This window comes from Oncorhynchus masou, chromosome 9 (assembly GCF_036934945.1).
Source record: "Oncorhynchus masou masou isolate Uvic2021 chromosome 9, UVic_Omas_1.1, whole genome shotgun sequence".
In the NCBI taxonomy this organism is placed as follows: domain Eukaryota; kingdom Metazoa; phylum Chordata; class Actinopteri; order Salmoniformes; family Salmonidae; genus Oncorhynchus; species Oncorhynchus masou.
In genome coordinates this window covers 28,919,031-28,932,102 of record NC_088220.1, presented here as the reverse complement: position 1 = coordinate 28,932,102, position 13,072 = coordinate 28,919,031, and the positions used below count along the sequence as shown (strand labels likewise).

Genomic DNA, 13,072 nt, shown 5'->3' with positions numbered 1-13,072 from the left:
AATGTGTTCTTAACTAGGACTTCTCTAAAGAAACTGCCTACTCCGCTCACATTTTGATGACCAGAAGAGAGTTATCTGGGGATAACAACTACACAAGGTGTGTAGGACTTTATCAATCATAAAAGTACAAAATAATCCATCACCAAAAACATATCCTTCTTATTGGTAGTTTTATCCCTTGGAAATCTCGCCTTGAAACAACAAACATTCGCTTATTCCATTGTGAATGCACCATTCCCTCCGTTGTAAATCATTGACACACCGACACTGCACTGCAAAGAGAAAGTGAGAGGAAAGAGGGGGGATAGGGAACAGGGAGGGAGAAAGGGAGGAATAGAGGAGGGTGAAAGAGTGAGTGAGGAAGCGATTGGGTGGGAGGGGGGAGAGAGAGACTGTTATCAGAGAGGCGGAGTCTGGGCGGAAAGGTTACGGAGGGGGAGGAGAGAGACAAGTTCTGAGGCTCGTTCCTGCTGCTCACGGTCGCCGTCAGTATTACTGCTGAGTTCGGAGCTACCGGAGGTCCCGTGGATACTCAGTCTACTCTACCGGACCGTTAAACCGTCTAACTGACACCCGCAGAAACTTCACAACTGAGCCCCTGTTTCCCCCGGAAGCTGGACAAGCTATCCGAGGTAGGTGGACGGGAGAAGTGGGTCTGAGTTAGGACCCGTGGCGACATTTTTGTACGTAGAGATGAGAGGCAGAGGAAGATAGGATACGTAGTCTATGTATTTCTGGTTCACTCCTATTTTGGTAAGAGGAGATGTGAGAGGTGCGCGCTCCATGGAGAGAGTAAATGTGTTGAAGGCTGTTAATTGCCTGTTTATCTTCCAGAGAGCATTTAGAGCTAATCGTTTCCCGTGCTCCATCTGCCACAGTGTGAAAATGCGATATGTTTTCAAATATTTATAATCAGTTTAAGATGAGGAGCAGCAATTGCATAAGAGGCACTCAGTCAATGTAATTGATGCAATCTAATAGGTTGAATAACATCCTGTCCTCCTCCATTGTTGATGCAGATATTTACATCATTAAATTAATATTTCCTGATAGTAAGTGCATGTGAATTAACTTCTAGGTGCGTAGGTTGCGTTGGAAATTATGCCTAGTCCACTATCTGTGCATTAGGGCAGCAAGCTCCTCTCCATCCCTCGTTGTCCATCCCTTGTGCTCAATGTCACTTTTTCTCTCATTTTCTCTTTCCCTTTCTTTCTTTTTTCAGACTATGCTTTTCTGTCTGCTGCCTCTCGCGGCTCTCTTGCTGCGCGCTGAGGGCAGGCGCGGGGAAACAGTGGTCCGTAACAACAACAATGGCCACGCGCTGGACAACGACAAATGGCTGAGCACGGTGTCTCAATACGACAAGGACAGATATTGGAACAAATTCAGAGATGTGAGTTTAGAATTACCGTGTTTTTCGCAACTTTGCTCTCAAATGGTATTTTTTTGGCAACTGTTTTATCTGGCCACGAGGCCTGCTGCCATTGCAGTATCTAGTAATGGTTGGGTGATTTGACTGACGCAGGTGTGTGTGTAGGCAGCCCCTTCCTTGCCACACCCTTACTTTAAGTACTTATCGGCTTAATCAAGTGTGTGGCCTGCTCACCCTCAACACACACCACTGACCCACTGATGTTCCCTATTCAGTCACAGGCCACTGGGACCATATCTATCCTGGGGGTTCTGTAATCAATGGAACACAGTGGTTTAGGTTCAGTCTCAAATGGCACCACCCTATTCCCTATATAGTGCACTACATTTGACCAGAGCCCATAAGGTGTTCTCGATGGTTGGGACACAGACATAGCCTCCTGTGTGTTTCCTCTAATGCATTAGGGATTTAGAAATGGGTAACGGCAACCATTAGCAGTCTCATCTAGCCCTGCCATGTTGGTTACTTAAGCAATAAGGCCCAATTTGGTGTGGTATATTTAAGCAATAAGACCCAAGAGGGTGTGCTATATTTAAGCAATAAGACCCAAGAGGATGTGCTGTATTTAAGCAATAAGGCCCAAGGGGATGTGCTATATTCAAGCAATAAGACCCAAGAGGGTGTGCTATATTTAAACAATAAGGCCCAAGGGGATGTGCTATATTTAAGCAATAAGACCCAAGGGGGAATAAGACCCAGGGGGGTGGTATATTTAAGCAATAAGACCCAAGGGGGTGTGCTATATTTAAGCAATAAGACCCAAGGGGGTGTGCTATATTTAAGCAATAAGACCCAAGGGGATGTGCTATATTTAAGCAATAAGGCCCAATGGGCGTGGTATATTTAAGCAATAAGGCCCAATGGGCGTGGTATATTTAAGCAATAAGGCCCAATGGGCGTGGTATATTTAAGCAGTAAGGCCCAATGGGCGTGGTATATTTAAGCAATAAGGCCCAATGGGCGTGGTATATTTAAGCAATAAGGCCCAATGGGCGTGGTATATTTAAGCAATAAGGCCCCAGGGGTGTGCTATATTTAAGCAATAAGGCCCAATGGGCGTGGTATATTTAAGCAATAAGGCCCAATGGGCGTGGTATATTTAAGCAATAAGGCCCAATGGGCGTGGTATATTTAAGCAATAAGGCCCAATGGGCGTGGTATATTTAAGCAATAAGGCCCAATGGGCGTGGTATATTTAAGCAATAAGGCCCAATGGGCGTGGTATATTTAAGCAATAAGGCCCAATGGGCGTGGTATATTTAAGCAATAAGGCCCCAGGGGTGTGCTATATTTAAGCAATAAGGCCCAATGGGCGTGGTATATTTAAGCAATAAGGCCCCAGGGGTGTGCTATATTTAAGCAATAAGGCCCGATGGGCGTGGTATATTTAAGCAATAAGGCCCAATGGGCGTGGTATATTTAAGCAATAAGGCCCCAGGGGTGTGCTATATTTAAGCAATAAGGCCCAATGGGCGTGGTATATTTAAGCAATAAGGCCCAATGGGCGTGGTATATTTAAGCAATAATGCCCAATGGGCGTGGTATATTTAAGCAATACGGCTCGAAGAGGGTGTGCTGTATGGCTAAGGGCAGTTCTTTGGCAAGATGCCACACGGAGTGCCTGGATACAGCCCTTAGCCGTGGTATATTGGCCATATACCATAAACCCAGAGGTGGCTTATTGTTATTATAAACTGGTTACCAACATAAATAGAACAGTAAACAAGTACTTTTGTGTCATACCTGTGGTAGATTGTCTGATATACACTCAGACCCAAACTATAATGTGTAACAGAGCATGCTGCAGTGAGAGTGGTTATTGACATAAGCAAACATTTTCTTGACTGGAGTGATGTGGGAGCTAGCGTTGACCCTGGCGCTGCATCGTTCTTCATTGGAGTGGTGGAGTGAAACACAGCATCTAGCGGCCTGTAAACGGCCTTAAGTGAAGCAGCCGCAGCCCAAGTCCGAGCTAGCGTTAGCAAAATCCCTTAAAACCTTGTGTTGTGTGTATGTGGGGGGAGGGAGGAGGTGTGTGTGTCTGTGGCGTGCAGCTCCCTCTCCATGGTCTTCCATGTAAATGAAAGTCATTAGGTGGAGGCTGCTTGATGTCTGGGAGGAGAGGAGAGGAGAGGGGAGGAGGGATGAGGCGGAGTGGAGAGGAGTAAAGGCTGTGACATTTTGGTTTAATATTTGATGATGCCTCTGGCGCTCAAAGAGATTCCGAATATTATGGACATGTTGGAATTGACTGAAATTTTGAATCTTAAAAACCTAGATCTTGTAAGATATTCTTGGAGGAGGCTTAATCAAACTAGTCAGATTGATTCTTTTCATTTGATCCTCTTATTGAGGATGCGATCAGATGCGATCAGACCATCAATCAATCAATCAAATGTATTTATAAAGTCCTTTTTACATCAGCAGATGTCACAAAGTGCTATGCACAATCCCAGCCTAAAACCCAAACAGCAAGCAATGCAGATGTAGAAGCACAGTGGCTAGGAAAAACTCCCTACAAAGGAGTGGCCAGAAAGAAACCTAGAGAGGAACCAGGCCCTAAGGGGTGGCCTGTCCTCTTCTGGCTTTCATGGGTGGAGATTATAACAGTACATGGCCAAGATGTTCAAACGTTCATAGATGACCAGCGGGGTCAAATAATAATCACAGTGGTTGTGGAGGGTGCAACAGGTCAACACCTCAGGAGTAAATATCAGTTGGCTTTTCATAGCCGATCATTCAGAGTATCTCTACTGCTCCTGCTGTCTCTAGAGAGTTGAAAACAGCAGGTCTGGGACAAGGTAGCATGTCCGGTGAACAGGTCAGGGTTCCATAGCCGCAGGCAGAACAGTTGAAACTGGAGCAGCAGCACGACCAGGTGGACTGGGGACGGCAAGGAGTCATCAGGCCAGGTAGTCCTGAGGCATGGTCCTAGGTCTAAGGTCCTCTGGGATGAGAGGGAGAGAGAGAGAATTGTGATATCGTTTAGGACCTTGAGGTGCACCCATGACCAGCTCGGAAACCAGATTGCATAGCGGAGAAGGTGTGGTAGGATTCGAAATGGTCAGTGATCTGTTTGTTAACTTGGCTTTTGAAGACCTTGGAAAGGTAGGGTAGGATAGATATAGCAGTTTGGGTCTAGTGTCTCCCCCTTTTGAAGAGGGGGAAGACCGCGGCAGCTTTCCAATCTTTGGGGATCTCAGACATTATGAAAGAGAGGTTGAACAGGCTAGTAATAGGGGTTGCAACAATTTCGACTGATCGTTTTAGAAGTAGAGGGACCAGATTGTCTAGCCCTGCTGATTTGTATGGGTCCAGATTTTGCAGCTCTTTCAGAACATCAGCTATCTGGATTTGGGTGAAGGAGAAATGGGGGAGGCTTGGGCATGTTGCTATGGGGAGCGCAGGGCTGTTGACCAGGGTAGGGGTGGCCAGGTGGAAAGTATGGCCAGCTGTAGAAAAAATGCTTATTGAAATTCTCGATTATTGTGGATTTATCAGTGTTGACAGTGTTTCCTAGCCTCAGTGCAGTGGGCAGCTGGGAGGAGATATGTCCATAGACTTTACAGTGTCCCAAAACCTTTTGGAGTTTGTGCTGCAGGATGCAAATTTCTGTTTGAAAAATCAATCCTTTGTTTTCCTAACTGTTTGTGTATATTGGTTCCTAACTTCCCTGAAAAGTTGCTTACCGTGGGGGATATTTGATGCTAATGCAGTATGCCACATGATGTTTTTGTGCTGGTCAAGGGCAGTCAAGTCTGGAGTGAACCAAGGGCTATATCTGTTCTTGGTCCTACATTTTTTAAATGGTGCACGCTTATTTAAGATAGTGAGGAAATCACTTTTAAAGAATAACCAGGCATCTTCTACTGACTAATGAGGTCAATATCCTTCCAGGATACCCGGGCCAGGTCGAATAGAGAGGCCTGTTCGCTGAAGTGTTTCAGTGAGCGTTTGACAGTGATGAGGGTGGTCGTTTGACCACAGACCCATTACGGACATAATCATTGAGGCAGTGATCTCTGAAATCCTGGTTGAAGACAGCAGAGGTGTATTTGGAGGGCAGGTTGGTTAGGATGATATCTATGAGGATGTCTGTGTTTATGGAGTGAATGCCATCCTCTTGGGGAATGCTGCTTTTTTGAAGCTTTGCAACAGTATCAAAAATAAATGTTGGATTGTTATTTTTCTCTTCAATTAGGTTGGAAAAATAGGATGATCGAGCAGCAGTGAGGACTCTTCGATCTTTCCAAGCTTGTTGGAAGAATTGGAGCGTCATTTGCTTCAGGCCGCGGGTATTTTCTGTATACCAGGGAGCTAGTGTTCAATTTGTTTTTGTTTTTAGGGGTGTGACTGCATCTAGGGTATTACGGAAGGTTACATTTAGTTCCTCAGTTAGGTGGTTAACCAATTTTTGTACTCCGACATTGTTGGGTCGGTGGAGGGACCCACTTATCATATGGGGTGCCTTTAAATGTGCCTTTAGAGGCCAACCAATTCAAATTTCATTCCAAAAACCAAACCGGTAAAAGGAGAAAAGACTTAAAACCTATCTGCGACACAAAATACATCTTGTGAAGGCCTAAATACACAGGACGAACTATGGTTGCAATTGATTCCTTTCAGACGGTGAAAACCTGTGGCCTCGATGGCATTCCAATAGAGATACAGTACCAGTCAAAAGTCACACCTACTCATTCCAGGATTTTTATTTATTTTTACTTGTAGTATAATAGTGAAGACATCAAAATGATGAAATAACAAATCAAAATATATTTTTATATTTGAGATTCTTCAAATTAGCCTCCCTTTTCCTTGATGACAGCTTTGCACACTCTTGGCATTCTCTCAACCAGCTTCATGAGGTAGTCACCTGGAATGCATTTTAATTAACAGGTGTGCCTTGTTAAAAGTTCATTTGTGTAATGTATTTCCTTCTTAATGCGTTTGAGCCAATCAGTTGTATTGTGACAAGGTAGGGGGGATATACAGAAGATAGTCCTATTTGGTAAAAGACCAAGTCCATATTATGGAGAACAGCTCAACAGTCCATCATTCATTTAAGACATGAAGGTCAGTTAATCCGGGAAAATTTCAAGAACTTTGAAAGGTTCTTCAAGTGCAGTCGCAAAACCCATCAAGCGATATGATGAAACTGGCTCTCATGAGGACCGCCACAGGAAAGAAAGACCCAGAGTTACCTCTGCTGCAGAGGATACGTTCATTAGAGTTACCAGCCTCAGAAAAATTGCAGCCCAAATTAATGCTTCAGAGAGTTCAAGTAACAGACACCTCTCAACATCAACTGTTCAGAGGAGGCTATGTGAATCTGGCCTTCATAATCAAATTGCTGCAAGGAAACCTACTAAAGGACATCATTAAGAAGAGGAAACCTTGCTTGGGCCAAGGAACACGAGCAATGGACAGACTGGTGGAAATCTGTCCTTTGGTCAAAATGTTTGATTTTTGGTTCCAAAAATGAATGGATGATCTCCGTATGTGTATTTCCCACTATGAAGCATGGAGGAGGAGGTGTGAGGGTATGGGGGTGCTTTGCTGGTGACATTGTCACTGATCTATTTAGAATTCAAGGCACACTTAACCAGCATGGCTGCCACAGCTTTCTGAGGCGATACGACATCCCATCTGGTTAGCGCTTAGTGGGACTATCATTTGTTTTTCAACAGGACAATGACCCAACACACCTCCAGGCTGTGTAAGGGATATTTGACGAAGAAGGAGAGTAGTGGAGTGCTGCATCAGATGACCTGGCCTCCGCAATCACCATTGAGATGGTTTGGGATGAGTTGGAATGTAGAGGAAGGAAACACAGCCAACAAATGCTTGGCATATGTGGGAACTCCTTGAAGACTGTTGGAAAAGCATTCCAGATGAAGCTGGTTGAGAGAATGCCAAGAGTGTGCAAAGCTGTCATCAAGGCAAAGGGTGGCTACTTAGAAGAATCTCAAATATATATTGATTTGTTTAACACTTATTTTTGCTTACTACATGTTTCCATATGTGTTATTTCATAGTTTTGATGTCTTCACTATTTTTATACAATGTAGAAAATAATAAATATAAAGAAAAACCCTTGAATGAGTAGGTGTGTTCAAACTTTTGACTGGTATTGTATATCAAACTTTTTATTGAATCACTGAAAGAACCATTACTATCATGTGTTAATTACTATATATATTTAGATCTCATGATGTCATTAAGGGGTGAAAAATGAAGGGATGAGAGACAAAAGTATCAGTGTAGGCTGATGCTACATGTTTTCTCTCCAGTCCTATCAGAGGACCAGGACAATATCTCCAGTTTGTCTGGACTAACATCCCATAGATTGGGTCTCTGAGAGATACAAGCTTTAAATTGCCATGTGGTCTCCCAATGAAATGGTCAGCTGATGAAGTCCATGTGCTCGATGTACATATCCCTGAAAAATGGAGCGACGAATCATTTAATTTGGAAAACCAGTTCAAGTTATATGGGCATATTTATATAATGAATATGAGTTTGTAGGGTTAAAACTAGGAAATATTAAGGCATTAAGCCACTCTTTTAAAGCCTCCATTATCCCAAAATAATACCTAAATCCAAGCGGTTCATCAGCAGGCTACTAAGCCATTATACAGATTAAAACAAAAAGAACGTTAGTATAGTGCAGGATGCTTCAGCCAGGCAGACTCCGACAGGACAGGACAAGGTGGAAGCAAACGAGACGACAGCTTGCTTCTGGCATCAAAAAACACAAACAAGAATCAGACACTGAAAGTAGCAGGAACAGAGAAAGAAATAGAGACCTAATCAGAGGGGAAGAGAGAACAGGTGTGAAGAGTGAAAGAGCTAGTTAGGGCAGATGTAGAACAGCTGAGGAATGAGAGACAGAGAAGGTAACCTAAAAAGACCAGCAGAGAGAGAGAATCAAGAGAAAGGACAGGAACAGACATAACAAGACATGACAGTACCCCCCCCCACTCACCGAGCGCCTCCTGGCGCACTCGAGGAGGAAACCTGGCGGCAACGGAGGAAATCATCGATCAGCGAACGGTCCAGCACGTCCCGAGAGGGAACCCAACTCCTCTCCTCAGGACCGTACCCTCCCAATCCACTAGGTACTGATGACCACGGCCCCGAGGGCGCATGTCCAAAATCTTACGAACCCTGTAGATGGGTGCGCCCTCGACAAGGATGGGGGGAGGGACGAGCGGGGGCGCGAAGAACGGGCTTAACACAGGAGACATGGAAGACCGGGTGAACGCGACGAAGATAGCTGGAGAAGAAGTCGCACTGCGACAGGATTAATGACCTGGGAAATACGGAACGGACCAATGAACCGCGGGGCCAACTTGCGAGAAGCTGTCTTAAGGGGAAGGTTCAGAGTGGAGAGCCATACTCTCTGACCGCAACAATATCTAGGACTCTTGGTCCTACGCTTATTAGCGGCCCTCACAGTCTGCGCCCTATTACGGCAAAGTGCCGACCTGACCCCTTCCAGGTGCGCTCGCAACGCTGGACAAAAGCCTGAGCGGAGGGGACGCAGGACTCGGCGAGCTGAGATGAGAACAGCGGAGGCTGGTACCCGAGGCTACACTGAAAAGGGGATAGACCGGTAGCAGACGAGGGAAGCGAGTTGTGGGCGACTCTGCCCAGGGGAGCTGTTCTGACCAAGACGCAGGGTTACGAAAAGAAAGACTGCGTAAAATGCGACCAACAGTCTGATTGGCCCGTTCGGCTTGACCGTTAGACTGGGGATGAAAGCCGGACGAGAGACTGACGGAAGCCCCAATCAAACGGCAAAACTCCCTCCAAAATTGAGACGTGAACTGCGGACCTCTGTCGGAAACGACGTCAGACGGAAGGCCATGAATTCGGAAAACATTCTCGATAATGATCTGAGCCGTCTCCTTAGCAGAAGGGAGCTTATCGAGAGGAATGAAATGAGCCGCCTTAGAGAATCTATCGACAACCGTAAGAATAACTGTCTTCCCCGCTGATGAAGGCAGTCCGGTGATAAAATCTAAAGCGATGTGAGACCACGGTCGAGAGGAATGGGAAGCGGTCTGAGACGGCCGGCAGGAGGAGAGTTCCCAGATTTAGTCTGCGCGCAGACCGAACAAGCGGCGACAAATCGACGCGCGTCACGTTCCCGAGTGGGCCACCAGAAACGCTGGCGAATGGAAGCGAGCGTACTCCGAACGCCGGGGTGGCCGGCTAACTTGGCAGAGTGGGCCCACTGAAGAACGGCCGGACGAGTAGGAACGGGAACGAACAGAAGGTTCCTAGGACAAGCTCGCGGCGACGGAGTGTGAGCGAGTGCTTGCTTTACCTGCCTCTCAATTCCCCAGACAGTCAACCCGACAACACGCCCCTCAGGGAGAATCCCATCGGGTCGGTGGAGACCTCAGAAGAACTGAAGAGACGAGATAAAGCATCAGGTTTGGTGTTTTTTGAGCCCGGACGATAAGAAATAACAAACTCGAAACGAGCGAAAAACAGAGCCCAACGAGCCTGACGCGCATTAAGTCGTTTGGCTGAACGGATGTACTCAAGGTTCCTATGGTCAGTCCAAACGACAAAAGGAACGGTCGCCCTCCAACCACTGTCGCCATTCGCCTAGGGCTAAGCGGATGGCGAGCAGTTCGCGATTACCAACATCATAGTTACGTTCTGACGGCGATAAGCGATGAGAGAAAAACGCGCAAGGATGGACCTTGCCGTCAGAGAGAGAGCGCTGAGAAAGAATGGCTCCCACGCCCACCTCTGACGCGTCAACCTCAACAACAAACTGTCTAGAGATGTCAGGTGTAACAAGAATAGGTGCGGATGTAAAACGATTCTTAAGAAGATCAAAAGCTCCCTGGGCGGAAACGGACCACTTAAAGCACGTCTTAACAGAAGTAAGGGCTGTGAGAGGAGCTGCCACCTGACCGAAATTACGGATGAAACGACGGTAGAAATTAGCGAAGCCCAGAAAGCGCTGCAGCTCGACGCGTGACTTAGGAACGGGCCAATCAATGACAGCCTGGACCTTAGCGGGATCCATCTTAATGCCCTCAGCGGAAATAACGGAACCGAGAAAAGGGACAGAGGTGGCATGAAAAGTGCACTTCTCAGCCTTCACATAAAGACAGTTCTCCAAAAGGCGCTGGAGGACGCGTCGCACGTGCTGAACATGAATCGAGAGAGACGGTGAAAAAAATCAGGATATCGTCCATGTAAACGAAAACAAAAATGTTCAGCATGTCTCTCAGGACGTCGTTAACTAGTGCCTGAAAGACAGCTGGAGCGTTAACGAGGCCGAAAGGAAGAACCCGGTATTCAAAGTGCCCTAACGGAGTGTTAAACGCCGTCTTCCACTCGTCCCCTCCCTGATGCGCACGAGATGGTAGGCGTTACGAAGGTCCAATTTGGTGAAAAACCTGGCTCCCTGCAGGATCTCGAAGGCTGAAGACATAAGAGGAAGCGGATAACGATTCTTAACTGTTATGTCATTCAGCCCTCGATAATCCACGCATGGGCGCAGGGACCCGTCCTTCTTCTGAACAAAAAAAATCCCCGCTCCGGCGGGGGGAGGAGGAGGAGACTATGGTACCGGCGTCGAGCGAAACCGACAAATAATCCTCGAGAGCCTTACGTTCGGGAGCCGACAGAGAATATAATCTACCCCGGGGGGAGTAGTTCCCGGAAGGAGATCAATACTACAGTCATACGACCGGTGTGGAGGGAGAGAAGTGGCCTTGAACGACTGAACACCGTGCGCAGATCGTGATACTCCTCCGGCACCCCTGTCAAATCGCCAGGCTCCTCCTGTGAAGAAGAGACAGAGGAAACAGGAGGGATAGCAGACATTAAACAGGTTACATGACAAGAAACATTCCAGGATAGGATAGTATTACTAGACCAATTAATAGAAGGGTTATGGCGCACTAGCCAGGGATGACCCAAAACAACAGGTGTAAAAGGTGAACGAAAAATTAAAAAAGAAATGGTTTCGCTATGATTACCAGAGACAGTGAGGGTTAAAGGCAGCGTCTCACGCTGAATCTTGGGGAGAGAACTACCATCTAAAAGCGAACAAGGCCCTGGGCTCCCTAACTGTCTGAGAGGAATATCATGTTCCCGAGCCCAGGTCTCGTCCATAAAACAGCCCTCCGCCCCAGAGTCTATCAAGGCACTGCAGGAAGCAGATGAACCGGGCCAGCGGAGATGGACCGGAAAGGTAGTGCGTGATCCAGAAGGAGAGGCCTGAGTAGTTGCGCTCACCAGTAGCCCTCCTCTTACTGATGAGCTCTGGCTTTTACTGGACATGAGGTGACAAAATGACCAGCGGAGCCGCAGTAGAGACAGAGGCGATTGGTGATTCTCCGTTCCTCTCCTTGGCCGAGATGCGAATACCCCCCAGCTGCATAGGCTCAGCATCCGAGCCGGCGGAGGAGGGTGGCAGTGAAGCGGCAGGTGGCAGTGATGTGGAGAGGGGAGCAACGGAGAACGTGAGCTCCTTTCCACGAGCTCGGCGACGAAGATCAAACCGTCGCTCTATGCGAATAGCGAGAGCTATTAAGGAGTCCAGACTGGAAGGAACCTCCCGGGAGAGGATCTCATCCTTAACCTCGACGTGGAGACCCTCCAGAAAACGAGCGAGCAAAGCCGGCTCGTTCCAGTCACTAGAGGCAGCGAGAGTGCGAAACTCAATAGAATAATCCGTTATGGATCTATTCCCCTGACATAGGGAAGACAGGGCCCTGGAAGCCTCCTCGCCAAAAACAGAACGGTCAAAAACCCGTATCATCTCCTCCTTAAAGTTCTGATACTGGTTAATACACTCAGCCCTCGCCTCCCAGACTGCCGTGCCCCACTCACGCGCCCGTCCGGTAAGGGGAGAGAAATGACGTAGGCGATGCGGACTGCGCTCCTGGAGTAGGTGTTGGGCTGGAGAGAGAACACCACATCACACTGAGTGAGGAATGAGCGGCACTCAGTGGGCTCCCCAGAGTAACACGGCGGGTTGTTGATCCTGGGCTCCGGAGACTCGGAAACCCTGGAAGTGGGCGGTGGATCGAGGTGGAGTTGGTGAACCTGTCTTGTGAGGTCGGAGACTTGGACGGCCAGGGTCTCAACGGCATGTTGAGCAGCAGACAATTCCTCCTCATGTCTGCCTAGCATCGCTCCCTGGATCTCGACGGCGGAGTGAAAAGGGTCCGGAGCCGCTGGGTCCATTCTTGGTCTGATTCTTCTGTTATGAACTTGAGTGAAGACCCAAAAGCGGTTTTAACAGAAAACAGAGTTCTTTAATGAAAATACAGGAATGGCATAAATCCTCTTCCAACGTTGTCAGGGGAACAAAAAGAACGTTAGTATAGTGCAGGATGCTTCAGCCAGGCAGACTCCGACAGGACAGGACAAGGTGGAAGCAAACGAGACGACAGCTTGCTTCTGGCATCAAAAAACACAAACAAGAATCAGACACTGAAAGTAGCAGGAACAGAGAAAGAAATAGAGACCTAATCAGAGGGGGAAGAGAGAACAGGTGTGAAGAGTGAAAGAGCTAGTTAGGGCAGATGTAGAACAGCTGAGGAATGAGAGACAGAGAAGGTAACCTAAAAAGACCAGCAGAGAGAGAAATCAAGAGAAAGG

The 13,072-nt window shown here is 47.2% G+C and overlaps 1 protein-coding gene across 1 annotated transcript in view; it reads left to right on the top strand.

Moving 5' to 3' along the window:
- The first annotated feature begins 454 nt into the window (after positions 1-454).
- LOC135545785 (testican-1-like) overlaps positions 455-13,072 on the top strand; it is a 397,903-nt gene continuing 385,285 nt past the window's right edge. The window contains exons 1-2 of the mRNA XM_064973666.1: positions 455-632; positions 1,223-1,393. Coding sequence (XP_064829738.1) covers positions 1,226-1,393 — 168 coding nt within the window. The 5' untranslated portion in view covers positions 455-632; positions 1,223-1,225. The remainder of the gene's footprint in view (positions 633-1,222; positions 1,394-13,072) is intronic.